The 18,263-nt window shown below is 51.2% G+C and overlaps 1 protein-coding gene across 9 annotated transcripts in view; it reads left to right on the forward strand.

Moving 5' to 3' along the window:
* WNK2 (WNK lysine deficient protein kinase 2) overlaps positions 1-18,263 on the forward strand; it is a 148,265-nt gene that overhangs the window by 51,967 nt on the left and 78,035 nt on the right. For all 9 annotated transcript variants that reach the window (XM_059927054.1, XM_059927057.1, XM_059927058.1 and 6 more), the window contains 5 exons: positions 7,540-7,822; positions 11,158-11,360; positions 13,892-14,047; positions 14,439-14,630; positions 16,126-16,680. In XM_059927054.1, the coding sequence (XP_059783037.1) occupies positions 7,540-7,822; positions 11,158-11,360; positions 13,892-14,047; positions 14,439-14,630; positions 16,126-16,680 (1,389 nt within the window). The remainder of the gene's footprint in view (positions 1-7,539; positions 7,823-11,157; positions 11,361-13,891; positions 14,048-14,438; positions 14,631-16,125; positions 16,681-18,263) is intronic.

The following is an 18,263-nucleotide window of genomic DNA, read 5'->3' on the forward strand; positions in this document are numbered from 1 at the left end:
GATGTTTTGTATCACAGAGGGAAAGAAGTATACGTGAGAAATGAGACACTGATTTTTACTGGAAAATCTGAGCAAGAGTAAAAATCTGCATGCTTGTTGCAGGAGACTAAGTGCTTGGCTGTGCCTGTCATAACCACAGAAATGCATGCCCTTTTTTTCTCTTTTTTAAAATAAATGCGTCACTGAAAATAGCACATCTATCAAAAATGTAGTAAGTCACAAGGGTATGGCCGATGGAGTCTTTACAAGTGGATTCCCTGGACCCCAATAGGTTTTTTTAAATCAATAAAATATATTTTTAAAAATTGAGGTATAGTTGATTTACAATGTTCAGGTGTACAGCAAAGTGATTCAGTTATGTATATGTGTATATACATGTATACGTGTGTGTGTGTGTGTGTGTGTGTGTATATATATATATATATATATATATATGTTCTTTTTTAGGTTCTTTTCTAATATAGGTTATTACAGTATATTGAATATAGTTCCCTGTGCTATACAGTAGGTCCTGTTGTTTATCTATTTTATATATAGTAGTGTGTATCTGTTAATCCCAAACTCCTAATTTATCCTCCTCCCAACTCTTTCCTCTTTGGTAACCATAAGTTTGTTTTCTATGTCTGTGAGTCTATTTCTGTTTTGTGAATAAGTTCATTTTTATCATTTTTTAAGATCCCACGTATAAGTGATATTGTATGATACTTGTCTTTCTCTGACTTTACTTCACTTAGTATGATAATCTCTAGGTCCAACCAGGTTGCTGCAAATGACATCATTTCATTCTTTTTTATGGCTGAGTAATATTCCTTTATTTTATTTAAGTAATATTCCTTTATATATATACAGTATCACATTTTTTTTATCCATTCATCTGTCAGTGGACATTTAGGTTGTTTCCATGTCTTGGCTGTTGTAAATAGTGCTGCTATGAACATTGGGGTGCATGTATTTTTTCTTTCAAAATAGAGCTTTCGTCTTTTCTGATTAATGCCTAGAAGTGGGATTGCTGGATCATATGGTAACTCTATTTTTTAAGGAACCTCCATACTGTTCTCCACAGTGGCTGCACCAATTTACATTCCCCCCAACAGTGTAGGAGGGTTCCCTTTTCTCCACACCCTTTCCAACATTTATTATTTGTAGACTTTTTGATGATGGCCATTCTGACAAGTGTGAGGTCATACCTCATTGTAGTTTTGATTTGCATTTCTTTTTTTTTTTGTTTAAACTGGGAAAATCTGGATAAGGTGTGCCCTTATTTATTTATTTATTTTATTTATTTATTTTTTGGCTGTGTTGGGTCTGCGTTTCTGTGCAAGGGCTTTCTCCAGTTGCGGCGAGCGGGGGCCACTCTTCATTGCGGTGCGCGGGCCTCTCACTGTCGCAGCCTCTCCCGTTGCGGAGCACAGGCTCCAGATGTGCAGGCTCAGTAGTTGTGGCTCACGGGCCCAGTTGCTCCGCAGCATGTGGGGTCTTCCCGGACCGGGGCACGAACCCATGTCCCCTGCATTGGCAGGCGGATTCCTAACCACTGCGCCACCAGGGAAGCCCCTGATTTGCATTTCTCAAATAATTAGCCACGTTGGACATCTTTTCATGTACCTGTTGTCCATCTGTATGTCTTCTTTGGAGAAATGTCTACTTAGGTCTTCTGCCCATTTTTTTGATTGGGTTGTTTGTTTTTTGGTATTGAGCTACATGAGCTGTTTGTATATTTGGGAAGTTAATCCGTTTTTGGTTGCATCATTTGCAAATATTTGCTCCCATTCTGTAGGTTGTCTTTTTGTTTTGTTTATAGTTTCCTTCACTGTGCAAAAGCTTTTAAGTTTAATTAGGTTCCATTTGTTTATTTTTGCTTTTATTTCCATTACTCTAGGAGACAAATCCAAAAAAATATTGCTGTGATTTATGTCAAAGAGTGTTCTGCCTATGTTTTCCTCTAGGAGTTTGATAATATCTAGTCTTGCATTGAGGTCTTTAATCCATTTTGAGTTTATTTTTTTATATGATGTTGGAGAATGTTCTAATTTCATTCTTTTACATGTAGCTGTCCAGTTTTCCCAGCACCAATTATTGAAGAAACTGTCTTTTCTCAAATGTATATACTTGCCTCCTTTGTGGTAGATTAATTGACCATAAGTGTATGGGTCTATTTCTGGTCTTTCTTTCCAGTTCCATTGATCTATGTGTCTGTTTTTGTGCCAGTACCATACTGTTTTGATTACTGTGGCTTTGTAGTATAGTCTGAAGTCAGGGAGCGTGATTCCTCCAGCTCTGTTCTCCTTTTTCAAGATTATTTTGGCTATTCGGGGTCTTTCGTGGTTACATAAAATATTTTAAATTATTTTGTTCTAGTTCTGTGAAAAATGCCACTGTTAATTTGATAGGGAAGGACCCCAGCATGGCCCTGGAAGGTGGGCTACAGGAGGTGGAGGGGAGGCTGCCTGCACAGGCTCCTGTGGGGGGGCGTATCTGCGGGGCCAGGCTGTGCTGACTACTGCTCAGTGAGGCTCTGCTGAGGAAATTGAGGAAATTGAGGCTGGCCATGCCATGTAAGGTGTGGGAGCCACGGACCAAGGGGAACTCAGGGGACTGGGCCTGTGTCAGGTGAGGGGTCCATGGAACTTGGTTTAGGTGGTTGCAGCAGGTTAGGGCAAGACAGGAGTGGGAGGTGCACGGCCAGTCAGGACCCTGCCTTCCACTGAGCAGCAGCCTGTGCCCCTGATGGCATGTGTGGTAGGTGTGACGCCCTGCTAATGGCACAGAGCCCATGTCAGGACTCCTTCTCAGCTGCTGATCACATTCCTGGGCCTAGAAACAGACACCTCTGCTGTAATCGGATTTAACAGTATCGTTTAGCTCCCGTGCTTCTGGGAGGATCTTTCTATGACCTTGCATAGTGCGCACTGTTGAATTGCTACATATTTGTTGAGAGTTGCATTAAGATGATTACCAGCTTATCTATTTTAGTATAGTAGTTTGTATTTGTTAATCCCATAGTCCTAATTTGTCCCTCCCCCTCCCTTCCCCCTTTGGTAACCTATGTCTGTGAGTCTATTTCTGTTTTGTATATAGATTCATTTGTATTATTTTTTTAGATTCCACATTAAAAAAATTAAAAAAAAAAAAGAGAATTACCAGCCCATCAGTCCTATAATTCAGGACCTCTGCTTCTCCATACTGCGACACTGTGGTCTCTCCATGCTTTCCGCTGAAGTTTAAAGCACAAACATAAGTAACGATCAAGGTGGTGTGCAGGCTGGTATCCTGTGAAATGAGGTTCAGGAAGGTGGGTTGCATATGGAGAGTGTCCTGGAGGAACCGCGGGGACTGGGGGTACCTGGCTAGCAGCTCCAGGTGTCCCGGTGGCAGGAGGAGCAGAGGGAGGCCTCGGGGGGTTGGCTAGGCCTGCATGGAGATGAGGTGGGTCCCTGGACAGCCTTGAGGGGGTGTGTCTGTCGAGGTGCAGGCACCTCAGGAAGCACAGGTGGCGAGCAGTGTTCTCGTTCCCCCATGAGCATTGCATAGCGATGGCATGAGAATGACAGGGCACACAGTTTCCACATGGTGACATGTCCTGGAGGCACCTGGGACCCAGACAACCGGTGCCATCTGCATCTCAGTTGGACCAGGTACCTCCTCCAGCTCCAGCTCTGTTCTTGGTTCTGTTCCAGACACTGTTCAGTTATAAGACAGTGGTGCCCAAATGTGGCCTGGGCCCCTTCCCAGGACCTGCCCACCCTCCTGAGAGGACTCATCCCTTCTCTGCCTCAACATAGAAAATACCTTGGCCCCTGGCCGCAGCACAGATGCTGCCCGGCCCCCAGGTCCTTGCGTACGCGCCTGAGCCTGTAGCCACGGCCCGGTCCTCACCAAGTCCCTGGCACCTGACTGGACTCACGGGTGGGAGGTGTCTCCAAGAGTTCACAGTGCAGGCCCTGGGCCCAGCGCCTCCCCCTTCCCTCTCCTCTGTCTCCTTTAAAAGTGCCTTTTCATGGGGAACATCCTCTGTGCTGTATGCCATTCTTGCAGAAGAAGGTGCATCACTGTGTTCAGTTAAGGAATAATAAAAAAACAACACATACCCAACACTCTGCTTAAGAAACAGAATGAGCCCAGAGCCCTGGAGTGCCTGTGATGCAAGTGACCGCATTCACACAGCGGGGTCTTCCACCTGCGTGAGTGCCCTGGTTGTTACTGGCCACTGCTCCTGAACCCTGGCTAGACCTGGCTCCTGGCTGGTCCTTGCAGGTCAGTGCTGGTCGTGCAGCCTTTGGCCAGGGTCTAACTTTCCCTCCACTCCCCTCCCCTTCCCACCCATCTGTAAATACCAGAGCCAACTCTGGGGTCTGGTGCTCTCCTTCTCCCTGGGGTCCTGATGGCAGCTGCCTGGGCCTCTCCTGGGCTGTCCCTGGGCCAGGTGTTAGGATGCCGAAGAAGCCCAAGCTGGGCAGAGTTTCAGAGCTCACAACTCCCAGGTTGCTCAGCTGGGTGTTCACTTGCTGATAGCTTCAACTCAACACACACACTTCTTCAAAACATAAAGTAATTTAAAGAGGAGATGACTACGAATGAAACACCAGTGTTGGTTATCATAAACAGATGGTAACCTTATAAAGGAAGTGCTTTGAAAGCATAGGGGTGTCACTGCACTGCCAGTTCTAGGACTTGGCGCCTGGTCTGGGCTGCCCTGTTGTTAACACCTGAGATTATTGAGTGTTGAGTGTTGAGGATGATGAGGCTGCCTTCCTGAGGCTACCTGGGGGTGGGAGGCAGGCCGATGGGATAGCTTTCTCTTCTCCCTCTACTATCTCCCCCCAGCAGGTCCTGCAGGGGGCGTGGGGAGGGTGCCGGTGGTGGATGGGGGATGCACTGGGGAGGCCTGTGTGAATGTGGATCAGAACAAAGATGCCCCCAGGGCTCAGAGAAGGGTGGGCTCTTTGGGGACCTGGGCTGGCTTTAATCTGGAAGTGACCCCTCTTGTAGACCCCCAGGGTGGGAGGGGAGGGAACTTGTAGCCTAGCCCAGGGATTCTCGTGTTTGTGGTGCCAGCCCTTCTGCCTACACAGCCTCCAGATAATAGGATGTTCCAGTGTGGCCAAATTCTCTGCTGTTTGGGAAAAAATAGAAGAAACACCTTGGAGAGGATCACTGGGGGGTGACTGTGAAAATGGAGATGGAAGGGAAAATGGGTCATGGGCAGAAAATAGAAATGGCAGGCAAGCGTGTCTGTGGGATGCTTTCTTTCCAGCGGCCTCTGGTCAGGTCAGCCACGTGGGGGTGGCCACTGATGGTGGGTGCTGAACCCTGGCTCGGCCTCTTCAGCAAGTCCTGGCCACGTGCCCAGCCGTGCTCGCACCTCCCCGTCCTGGGCTGAGCCTGGCGGGGGCCTCAGGGTGGATGTCTGCAGGATTTCTGCACAGTTCATTGTGTCAAATGGAGTTGTCTTCTGAAATGAGTCTTTTAAAAATAATCGCAAACTTATAGAAAAGTTGCAAATGTGGAACAGAACTGTTCAAGGTGACTTCTTTTGGCCAGACCCATGTCTGTTTCCCACAGACAGGGACTTTCCTAACAGCCGCCTCGGCTGTCAGAACTGGGAGAGCAGCCCAGCCCCACCCAGGGTCCGAGTTGTCCAGTGATGCCTTCATGGCAAGAGCGCAGATCAGGGTCGCTCACCACGGTCAGCCCACCGAGGACACTCCCTGAGATCACGTGGTTGAGGGTTTCTGCCAGGGGTCTCCATGTGCAGTTAAAATTAATAACTATTTTGTGAGGAGGTACCTTGAAACTACATAAATATTCCATTTTCACCAGGCTTGCCGTTTATTTATATCTGTGTGCACTCACAGTTTCTCTTTTATTCAGTAGGTTGTATGCTCCATTGGTGAGTTACCTATCGCTGACAACAAATTACCCCAAACACAGGCCTGTACACACTTATGGTCTTACGCAGTCTCCGAGGTCAGGCATCCGGGAGTAGCTTAGCAGGTGCTTCTGGCTCAGGGCCCCTCATGAGGTGTAGCCAGGGTATCTGCCAGGGCTGACTGGGGCCGAGGGTTTGTATCTGTGCTTGCTCACCTGACTGGTGGCGGGACACTCAGTTCCCAGCCAGGTGGGACATTCAAAGGGCAGCTCATGACATGGCTTCATGGGAGCAGGTGATCCACAGGAGAGAGAGAGACAGAGACACGGAGGGAGAGACAGAGAGATAGAGACAGAGGGAGAGACAGAGAGATAGAGACAGAGACAGAGACAGAGGGAGACACACAGAGAGACAGAGGCTGAGAGATAGACTGAGAGGCAGAGAGACAGAGACTGCATGTATGTGGCCCCCCTTTGTGTAACCTCACGCTGGCAGCAAACCCACCACTTCTGCCACCACAGATCACTTTCATTTCTCCTGTGTTCATTTGTGGACACGTCCTTCAAACCATCATGACATCACTGTTTATTTTGGTGCTCAGAGTGCCCCAGATTCAGCCAGTGGGAGGTCCTGGGTGCTAGCTTCCATGTCGTCCTGCATGTCTGTCATTTTCTGAGCATGTCCTTGATTTCAGGCATAGTGAGATGTCCAGCTCCCCTGGCCCTTTCCCTGCAAGCCTGAACCCGCTCTCACAGCGGCCAAGCTCCGGTCGTTGCCCTGGGCCCACTCAGTTCAGAAGCACACGCTATACCATAAATGTACACACTCACATCTACATCTGGCATATTTATGTGTATTGTACTTTGAAAACCGTGAGTTCACATGATTCCAGCGCCACAAGGTTTGTTCTCAGGTCTTCTCCTGTTTCACATGGGGAATCCCACAGTGACGGTGAGGAGCCTGGCTTCCGCTGTTTTGTGGTTTTGCCATAAATATTCTCAGAGAGCACTCTGATGTTTCCTGGAGATCCTTGATTCATTTACAGATGCTCTCAAATGCTCCATTGGGAGAATTGGGTTCAGAATTTTGCTAGGCATGGGTACACACCGTCCTGGTCTCTTGTTACTAAATGTGCCTCCTTCCCCCAGCCTCTGTGACTTCTCAGAGAATGTCCAAGACAGCACTGAGGACTGGTTGAGGCTACTTGTCCCTGTCCCTGAGCACACAGATGCAGCCAGGACCTCTTTCCCACCCTCGGCCAGCCTGAGCAAGGGGCTCCATGAAAGCCCTGGGGCCCAGCCAGTGAGGGGCTACTCTGAGTTTTGGCCCTGCCAGAGGCAGATTAGGATCTTCCCTTTCCCCTCACACATCCAGCCCATGGTTACGAGCATCTGCTGTGTTGTCGCTGACCCAGGAGCCGGGTCAGTGTAGGTTTAGATGGTCACTCTCCCTGTGGATCTACAGTCGATGGCGGGAGGATAGTTACTTACGGGATGACGAGAGTGTCCATGAGAGGAAAGAGCTTGGTAATGGGGGTGAGGGACCCGAGGAGGGGACTTCGGGCAGAGACCCCACAAGCAGGAGGTGGCGGTGCATACGGCAGGGTTGCCTGGTAGTGGGGCATGTGGGTGGGGCTGATCCCAGTAATGACACGGTGATTTCCTTTGCAGATTGAGTCAGGATTTTTCCATGAGAGCGATGTGAAGATTGTGGCCAAGTCCATCCGTGACCGCGTGGCATTGATCCAGTGGCGGCGGAAGAGGATCTGGCCAGCGCTGCAGCCCCAGGAGCAGCGGGACCCCGGCAGCCCTGACAAGGCCAGGGGCCCACCCACACCCCTGCAGGTCCAGGTGACCTACCACTCTCAGGCTGGGCCGCCAGAGCTGGAGGAGCCCGAGGCCGACCAGCACCTCCTCACCCCTGCGCTGCCGGCCAGCGCCACCTCCCTGGCCTGTGAGTGCTGCCCTCCCCAGGGCCCCCCTGCCCTGCCGCCCTCCCCGTAGCCCACCCCGCGGGTATGAATGATTGGTGTGGGCAAATATTCTTCCAGGGAGGGCACTGGAAGCATCCCCACATTGCAAAGAGATCTGTTCCCAGAGGGGTTTAAGGCTCCCTGAAGTCCAGCTTCTCAGGACAGGTAGGGGACAAATATCCAGGGAGACCCAGAACCTCCTGTGGCCCCCGAGCCAGCAGGGATGGAGCTTGTTTAGTTCAGCTACTTATCCCATCTGGAGGATATCAGTCCCAGCCTCACAGGGAACCTGAGGGCTGGACCTCAGCCCTGGAGTCACTGACCAGTGGAGGCGTCTGGGCCACACGCTGTGGTCCTGGGGCTGCCAGTGGCTGCAGCCTCTAGTCATGCCATGGTCTTGGTTGTGACTTTTGCCGCTTGGATTATCTGTCCCCAAGGTTATCTCCCTTCTGGTACTGAACCTTTGAGACCTTTAGTGTGTTTCCCAGAGAGTGTCACCGATGGATTGGTGGGAGTCACTTTGTACCTGGCTTCATCTCAGACCACTGGAACGGAGAATCCTGTGTCTTCTCCATGTCTAAGTGGAAATCCTCAGTATCCTAAAAATTCAGCCATGAGCTGAGGATGGGGGATGTAGCCTTTTCTGTCTGTTCTGTGAATAAGCATGGAGAGCTGAGCCACCTGCCCAAGCCACTATTTCAGGTTGTTTGTGTGGAAAGACCAAAATAGTCTGTTTAATCTATTTAATAGTTACATCCTTTCTTTATCAGTAAAATAGCTAAACATTCTTCAAAGTAGGCTGTCTGAATTCAAACCATCGGCTGGCTGGCCATCACTTTGAGATAGGTTGCCTACTGTTTACTTCTGTTCTACCTGCTCAAGTTTGCTTTGGAGAATAGAATCGCTACATCATCACTCCATTTTCTGATAAACCGAAAAATTAATTCAAGAGCATAAATTTTTTGTAGGAAAAGGCTTTCCACACCTGACATACCACTACACACTTTGAAAACATAATTTTTGGTTGAACAGTTTCTAGGACAGGAATTAAGAAATCTCCTTTTGTTGAACTTTGAAGAGATACAGTCTGTGACCTAGAAAGTGTTCTGCTGTGGTAAGATGTTGTGACACAGGCTCGACCCATTGCATAGATGTGAATCAACAGATGAGTTTAGGGTGCGCGTCCTGTCTGCAAACAGATCCCCTTCCTGACTAAGAATGAGTGTGCTTCATGTAGTGGCCATACTTCTCAAAAACATTTTTACCTATTTATCGTAATTTCTCTAAAGTAGACTATATTTAGTCACATTGTATAAAATTCAGAAAATCCAAGAGGGTATACAGCAAAAGCCAGTTAATTTTCCTCCCTGCAGGTCACTGATGTTTTACGTCTTTTAACTTTAACTTCCAGAGATAATAACTTCTAGACGTAACCTATACCTGCAGTCTACTACACACACGCTCAACATGCATATGCACACATACATGTGTGCACATAAAACATACCCACACAAGTGCATGTGCACAGGCACATGGGCACACATGCACACACGTGGGCACCCCTGTGTCTCCCTCTAATCTGTAACCCACAGCACCCTGCACATGCTCTTCTGCACCTTGCCGTGGGTCAGAACAGAAAGCCTGTGCTCAGCCATCCCTCTGGCCGCAGTGCCTGGGGCCGGCTGGACCACACTGTGCATCATAGAGATGAACTAATATAGACTCAAGCAGCACACACGTCACTGGAGGGGACCTGGTCTTAGGTAACAAGACGGGCACACACACACTTTCATATATTGGAAGGTGCAGCAAATATCATATGTTTTGACTCCCCACTATGTTTTCTGTTAGCTGCCCACCAGCTAACCAGATCAGGCTCAAGCTTGGGCCAGCACCAGTGACTGTGAGAACACAATTTGTCAATAGGTTAAAAGTGATTGTTTAAAATAATTTTTATTATACAAATAAACACGTTCACTTTAAAAATATGAAATGTCACATACATGGTTAGTGTCACTCTACTTGAAATTGGTCTGTATACTCTCTCTCAGGCACTCATCTCTCTGTCTCTGTCTCGTGTGCCCACACTGTGTCTCTCATGTGCACATGCTCTCTGTCTCTGTCTCTCTCTAATTAGCAATGACTACTAGCCACCTCATCAAAACTCAGAGCCACTTGTTAAATTGGTTTTGCACAATCAAACCTCACCATTCTTAAGTCTTCCTGGGTCAAAATAAGTTCTGATCAGCTCTTGGGAAAAATTACTCTGTTGCAAAGCCAACAAGAGTCCTCTTTTACTGTATTTGTTTAAATTACAAATGGACACGATGCCAACACTGAAAGGCGCCCCACAGAAATAGCTTGGTGTTCATAGGTGACAAATCCTAATATTTATGTAGCTTTTGGAATCTGGAGGCAGTAAAACAAAAGTGCCACTTCAAACAGGTTTTTGCTTTTCACTCTTGCCTGGCATGACCATGCAGGCGCCCTGTCTTCCTAGGCTTGGTGAGACCAGCCTGTGGGCCATGGAAGTCCTGTCTGTGCCCCCATGTGCAGGCAGCTCCTTCCACCCAGGCTGGGTTTGATGGACCAATCTGGGCTGACCTTGGGTGAGGCTGGCCTCTTGCGGGGCTGCCTTGGGCCGTGGAATCTCTGGGTCCCCCTCTTATGGCCTCTCTGTGGGGCAGGGACCTCGTCCGCCCCATTTTCCAACCACGTTACACCTGGGCCTGTGAAGTGAGGGGCTAGATTTGGACCCAGGTCTTCCTACTTCAGGCTCTTTGCTGTGGTGAGTGGAGGTGGTCAGGGTCCTAAGACCTCCCTCCCCCACTATAAAACTCAGGTGGTAATTTTTTCCTCTGCATGACTGTAGCTTTTCCTAACTTGGACATTCCATCTGGTGCCTTTGAAGAGCTGAAAGTGCTCACTTTCAAGGCCAGGTCAGGTGCCAGATGAGGTCCCTATCTGTAAGCCGGTGGAAGTCGTCCTGCCTAGAGGATGGTGCAAGGTACCCACCTGGGATCCATGGTGGCCCATGGTGAGCACCAACAGATGTCAGGCCGTGTGTGGGCAGGCTGCCAGGGCCATTTCTGGGTGGTACAATTACAGCCCCCTGTACCGTTCTTTAGTTGATTGTTTAAAATGACACACATTTATTATGTATGTGATCTGGAAATGTAACCAAGTCTTTGTTTTACAGAAGAAAACACAAGGACAAGCTGTCCCATGTTTGCGTTCCCTGAGACTTGTTGGAATGCTGTGGGGGTGATGTTTGGGGGTGCCCGCTTTGAGCTGTGCTTTTGTCCTCCTTCCCCAGCGGACAGCACGTTTGACAGTGGCCAGGGCTCCACGGTGTATTCGGACTCGCAGAGCAGCCAGCAGAGCGTTGTGCTGGGCTCGCTGGCAGATGGAGTGCAGCCCCCCGCCCAGTGTGTGTGCAGCCCCCCCGTGAGCGTGAGTGACGGGCCTGTCCTGCCACATAGCCTGCCCTCACTGGGGGCCTACCAGCAGCCTGCCGTGGTGAGTCAGCCCACCCCTTCTGGCCAGAGTTCCTGTCCACATGGCCTAGAGTCTGTGATGGTCCATCCAGTCGGTGCTGGCCTGTTGTCAGTTCCCAGCCATGCAAAAGCAGGCCCATGGGAGGTCCATCCTTGCCAGTAACTGCAGGACTGCAGGCTGGAGCAGCCTATGGTGTACCCTGAAAGACCTGCCAGATGAGAAAATACTGGAAACAGAGCCCAGTGACACCCAGTGCTTGCAAAGCTGTGATAAACCTGGCAAGGTCCCGCCCTGTGACTGACGCTGGGCCTGAAAAGTTACTTCTGACTGTTGCAAAGGTGACAGAAAAGCATCGTTTATAGTAATGAAACCTTTCATTTTGTCTCAGTGTCTAGCTTCACTGAGGGAGTGTTAAGTATCTCCTGGCATTTCTCCACCACCACCACATATTATGCAGCCATTAAAAGTTAGAGGTATGGAAACGACCAAATCATGGGAAGCGTTTTCAGTGATGTCTGAAAAGTAGGATTGAAAGGGCCTCATGCCTATGCCTGTGGAATAATTTGTTAGATGAGATTGAAATTGCTAGATGAGGGGGTCACATTTAGCATTTGTTTTTTGATTTTGATTTTTTTTAATGTTAAAGAAAGCAAAACAATTGCTTGCTTCCCAGTCCCAAATGGTCAGTCGCAGAGAAGTTGCCCTTGAGCCAGACTGTGGAGAGGGGTCCAGAGAGAGATTTAGACGCCCCTCAGGCCCAGAAGTGGTCAGGGCCAGTGCCCCTGCCCGAAGAGCGTCTCCTGCCTCGCGTTACAGCGGCTCCCAACATGCTCTCACATGTGCTCTCACTCCACGCTCCCGCGTGTGCTTTCAATCATGCACTCCCACACTGTGGCTGCCTTTTGGGGCTGCCTGAGTGCCGGGCCCCAGCCTTTCTGGCCACCTCTGTCTCTCTTCCCTCCCCTCCTGACTGCCCAGGCTCAGAAAGTCCCTTTGGAAAAGCAGTTGAAGCGTTTGCCTCTGCTGACTGGAACCCAGTACTCATTTGCAGTTTGCACTTGCAGTTTGACTTGTTTCACAAAATTAAGTGAAATATGATTTTAGAGCAGGAAGAGTTCATTTATGAGAAGGCCACCAGCTTCTCAGAGCAGTGGTTCTTGGCTTTAGGTCACCCATGCTAGGGCTGAGCCAGAACCTTCCACCGGCCCTCATCCCCTCTAGGGCAGGGTCATACTTTCCCTCGCCACACAATGTGCTCTCCACCCAGGTCCCTGCAGCACTGCCCCTGCCCTAGTTTTGGCTCACAGGCCAGGATGCCTGAGCACAGGTAGGTCGAGGGCCTGGCCAGGATGCACCCAAAATTGGCTGGAGTGTTCTCTCCCATCTTTTGCCTATTTATGCAAAAACACCTTGGACAGAAGGGGTCCCCAGGGTGCACTGAGGGGTCCTGGGGAGGGTTGCCATGGTGATTTGCCCCTGGGACCCAGGGAAGAAGTGGCACAGATGGTGGAGTCAGGAGTACAAGGCGCTCCTCTGAGGCCTCCAGGCTGCCTGAGCTCCTGACTCCCGCGGGGCTAGGGATTGTGGCTCTAGGAACATGTGCACAGGTGACTCATTCTCCCCTGTGGCTTCAAGTGAATGCAAAGGAAAGGTTCCATTCTACCCCATGCTGCTTTTCATAAAGCGTTTACTGCAGAAGATGAAGTGAGTGATAATGGTTTTGGAAATTATGGTCACGTGTTTCATCTAGAAAACAAGTGAGAGAACTTTCTGATGTCGATGTGCTCTCAGCTTCAGAAGTCTCTGTGTTTTTTTCCATAGCTCTCACCTGCTTCTTGCATCCCCAGTATTTTGAAGTAAGTCCTAGACAGAAAGATGTTTTGCCCCAAGATATTTCAGTCTATATCTCTTCAGGATCAAGACTCTGAAAACAAAACCCAGTGCCATTATTGCACCTAAAAATGAACAAGTTAGCAGCTGTTCTTAATAGCATCAAACATCCAATACTCAGATTTCTGACTCTTTCCTAGTCCATGTCTATGCTGTGCTTGGCAGTGAGGGCTCACGTCTGTGGCCTTGTTTCTTTCCTGATGGGTGAGTCATGGGAGACTCGCAGCTCTTCAGGGCACCCCTCTCTTCAGCTCTGTCCCATGTTTTATTCCCACGTTTCCACATTCTGTTTGTGAATATATCCACACGTACACATTTTATATAGTCCTATAAACAAGACACGTATGCCTTTTTATCTTTCCCTCATTTAATGTCATAACAAGCATTTTCCAAGGTTCTACAAATCTCTTTTAATGATCTTTTCTCACAGCATGATATTCTGTGGAGCTGAAGTTCTAGGACATTCCCTGGTTGGGAGGTGTGGCTGTTCTTGGTTTAGGGACCCCCACACCTTGCTTCTGCTGAATCATGTTCCTCGGAAAGTGTCCCTGGCAGGATGGCAGGCACGGGGAGTGAGAGATGGGCCCCTGAAGATGGTGAGTGTGTGCTTGGCAGGACTCCTTAGGACAGCTCCTGAGTGTGGCTCTGGATGCTTTTTGCAGCCTGGCCTGTCGGTGGCCTCCATCCCGCCCCCCGCCCGCCCTCTGCTCCCACAGCAGCCTTTCCCAGAGCCGGCCATGAGCTTCGCCCCTGGGCTGCCGCCGCCCAGTGCCCCTGTGCCGACGGGCCCAGGCCAGCCCACACCCCCCGCCCACCAGGTGAGTGCTGGGTGCCCCTCTTTATGGGTACCATGGGTGCCTGGGTCTCCCCAGGCCCTGCCCGTCCGTATTGGCTGGCCTGAGCCTCCTGGCAGGTCCAGGCCCCCTATACGCCTTCTCTGCAGTTCCCCAGGGCCCAGGGTGTAGCTGGGAGTGGGGGTGGGTGTCTTGTGTCTGTGGAGTTCAGGGTTCCGCAGCACTCAGAAGGCCCCAGTTGCACACAGTGGTCCTCCCAGATCTGTGTGTCCCGGGCTCCAGGCTGGGTGTTTGAATATGTGTGTGGGTATGTGTATGTGTGCATGTGTGTGAGTTGATTTTTTCTGTTGTGTCTAAGTACATAGGTGTATCTCAGGAGGGCACTGGTCTAAGAGAAGCCCCTCTCTCTTTCTAGCCTCCTCACCTGACCCAGCCGGTACCCCTGCCACAGGTCCTGGCCCCACAGCCTGTGGGCCCTCTCCAGCCAGTGCCCCCCAACCTGCCTCCACACCTGGCTCCAGCCTCCCAGGTGGTGGCCCCTGCTCAGCTGAAGCCCCTCCAGATGCCTCCGGCGCCCCTGCAGCCACTTGCTCAAGTCCCTCCGCAGGTACCTCTCTGTCCCCTGCCCTCCAGCCTCACCTTCTCGCCCAGTCTGGTTGGCTGTTCCTTGTCCTCAGGGCACATGGGTCCCTCAAGAGAGAAACACTCCCTGATGACAGGGCGGCTGGGCTGCCATGCTCTCCTGCCTTTGACTTCTGCCCCAGATGTATCTAGGATGGGGAAGGTTTTAGTCCAGAGTCAGACCGGAGAAGCCAGGATGGGGCTGTGAGCACATAGCTATAGTCCCTGTCCTCCACGGAGCTACTCGAGACTGTGCTGACTATAGATTCTTGGGAGTCCAGGGGACAGCTGAGCAGCTTGCCAACTACAAAGAAGACTTGACTGTAAAAGTGACTTCTGATGCCCGTCTTCGGGGGAGCATCACGTGACCAGTATCACTTGATAGCACGTGGCTGATGCTTGGGTGCTGTCACTCAGGCTAATGCTGTCAGTGGTCATGCATGTTTCCAGTGAACCTTGATCACGGGACGGCTTTCATTTCATGGATCCCATTACAGTGTGTTGGCAGAGCTAGGATGGGAAGTGCTGCCTCATGGGGGAAGATGTGAGTGTTCCTGTGGTTTATAGGCACCACCCAGAAGGTTCTTTCATGTCAGCAGTTGCCTGTCACCAGCCTTGTCCTCATCACTCCGGCATTGGAGTCACTTTCAGCATCTAGTTAACCCACCACCTTGCTCCCGGTGGTCGGGGTATTTAGTTGCTTTTCAAATACACAAAGGTCAATTTGCATATTTTCGCTGTCTTATAATTACACAAAGGCACATATTATGCAATGCTCATGTGCCCGCAACCAGAAAGGCTTTATTTTAGAGAGAACTGTAAGAGAATCTGCTGAAATGTTTGAAGTGCTAAATCCACGAGATGTCTCCAGGATGGAAGAGCAGACACTGAAGGTTCCAGAGCTCTGCTGTTGTGAGATGCTGCTCTCTCCCAGGATGCATGGCTCAGGGGCATTCGGCCAGCAAGGAGGGGCGGGAAGATATGCTTTTCTTGAGATAACCTGCTGAAGAATTTGGTCTCAGTGTGAATTTATACAGATTGGAGGGAATCAGGCAAAGTAATTTCACATGTTTGGGGCCAATCCGGTAGCTCTGGCAGTCCTGGTCTTTCTGAATGAGAACATGCCAAAGCTGTGAATCTGATGGTCACAGTTATGACCCCTGATGTCCTTGCAGTCACCTAGCAGTAGCCTCAGAGTGGCCTAGCCTGAACCCCTTTAAGGTGGTGCTGAAGCCGGGGCTGTCTTGAAGGTCATGTCTGCACCCCGCACCCTTCTGAGGCCTCCTGCCTTTCCTTCTGTTTGATGGTGTCATACACTTGGTTCCATTTAAATTGGGTTTGTTTTTGCTCCCTTCCATAGAAGCTACACAAAAGTGAGTTAGGGGCAGAAACTGTGGGTGATGTGGACCCTGTCACCCAGTGCAGATGTGCTGCAGGCAGGGCCAAGTCTTGGTAGGGCTGACATGCTTGTTCTCTTTCAGATGCCTCCACTTCCTGTTGTCCCCCCCGTCACTCCACTGGCCACAGTCGACAGCCTCCCTGCAGCCCTTCCTGACCTGCCAGCCACCAGTGGGCCCGCCGTGCCTCCCCCCTCTCAGTATTTCTCTCCGGGTGTCATCTTGCCAAGCCTCCCACTCAGTGCCACCACTGCTCCCCTGCCCACGTCACCGGCCCTGCCTCTGCAGACAGTCAAGCTGCCCCACCCTCCTGGGGCACCACTGGCCGTGCCATGCCGGACCATCGTGCCAAACGTGGCGGCCGCTGCTACTGGCGTCCCTCTGCTGGCTGTGGCTCCGCAGGGCGTGGCTGCCCTGTCCATTCACCCCACCGTGGCCCAGCTCCCTGCCCAGCCCGTGTACCCGGCGGCCTTTCCGCAGATGGTGCCCAGCGACGTCCCGCCTTCACCCCTCCATGCAGCGCAGACTGTGCGGGCTGCCCCCCCCCACCCGGCACCCCCCGTGCTGCCACAACCCCACAAGCCGAGTGTTGGCCGCCTTGCCGAGCAGGCAGCTCCGGCCGCCAGTGCTGGGAGTCAGGTAACCCACCTGCTGTCCAGGGCCCACCCTCTAGGCGCTGGGAGACCCCTCAGCACACAAGGGGTTCATGGACCTCTGCTCCTTCTCAGCACCTTGACCCCAGTAGCAGAGTGGGAACGGACAAGCAGGCAGCGCTGTCCCATGACTGCAGCGTCTCATCCAGCATGCGGGGTGTCTACTGCCTCCTCTCACTTCCCAGCACGTGTTAGGAGCCTTGGGGATTGGGGTGGCTAGAAGCTCCACTGTTGGTTGCTTCACAAGTGTCAGTAGCAGCTGCTTGTGGTGGGGGGCTCCTGGCCCCTGGCCACTGGGCATTGTGGCACCTGCCTTCACCTGGATAGGGTTGGCAGTCTCGGTGCAGCTGTGTCAGCCGCTCCATGGGCGCTGGAGAGGCTCACACTGCCTGTCTTGTTGCCTGTCAAAGTAAAGTAGGCGGGTAACCCCCATCTCAGCAACTGGGAAATGAGGCAAATGGGGTTCTGACGGGGTCTGTTGGTTGTGGACTGGGCAGTGCCGGGTGTACATGGGTTACTGGTTCCAAGGCAGTTATGGCAAACAAGGATGATGTCTCAGAATCAGGTAGGGACCATGGGCAGCTTGTTGGGCTGACAGTGAAGGGATACAGGGACACGTACCCTGCTAGCTGGGTGGACCTCCCCGTGGCTCCACACACCTGTGCAGCCCATGTATGTTTCGGAACTCCAGAGCAGTTATCCACCCTCATATGAAGAGAGGAGCTGGCGTGGGGCTGTCACCTTGTAGGGGGCTCTCACCTTGGGGAGGCTCTAACCTGGGCATCCCCCCACCTAGGGAGCCTCTTACTTGGGAGTCCTCCCACCTTAGGGCCTCTTATCTGGGCGCCCTCCCACTTGGCCCCACCCTGGCTCTAAACCTCAACAGCTTTGTGCCTGTTGGGCGTGTCCTTTGCCGTTTGAGCTCAGGCTCCTGCCCTTTTGATTTTGTCATAAAGATTCATCCTGAGAGTGTGCTAAGGGGCCAGGTGTCCCCCTAGCTCATTTTGTACTGAATCCATTCTAGAATAAGGCACTATGCCGTTAAGTATGCACAGATTCTCCTGGATGTTTCTCCCTGATTTCTAGAAGGGATTTGTACTCGGAGAAGGAAGGGATGATTTTCATTGACCAATAGGCTGGTGTCTGTTTGAAAACCAGTGTGAGGAGGTGCATCAGTCCAGTGCCCTGACTGAGCAAGCACCTCCCTGGTCTGTTACTTGGAGTAACACTGACTCAGGGGTCAGGGCCATTTGGGGAAAGCCAAGGGCCGAGTGGAGGCCTGGGGGGTCTGTGGTGTCATTGCTGGGCCCGTGCCTTATGCCACGTGCTGGCCTGGCACACTGTTGGCACTGGGTTGTTGGCTCAGCCAGTGGCTGGAGAAGGTGCTGGGTGCTTAGAGGTCACTGGCCAGGCCTGGTGGCCTCTCTGTGGTCCGGCTGGCAGAGGGTCTGGAGTTTATTGATGAGCTTGTCTGGCCGCCCAGAGGCTTCCCTGTGCTGAGGGAAGAGACTACTCTGAATGCACCAGCTGGGGTGTCTGTCCAGGAGAGAGGGCTCCTCGGCTAGGCTG

This window comes from Balaenoptera ricei, chromosome 6 (assembly GCF_028023285.1).
Source record: "Balaenoptera ricei isolate mBalRic1 chromosome 6, mBalRic1.hap2, whole genome shotgun sequence".
In the NCBI taxonomy this organism is placed as follows: Eukaryota; Metazoa; Chordata; class Mammalia; order Artiodactyla; family Balaenopteridae; genus Balaenoptera; species Balaenoptera ricei.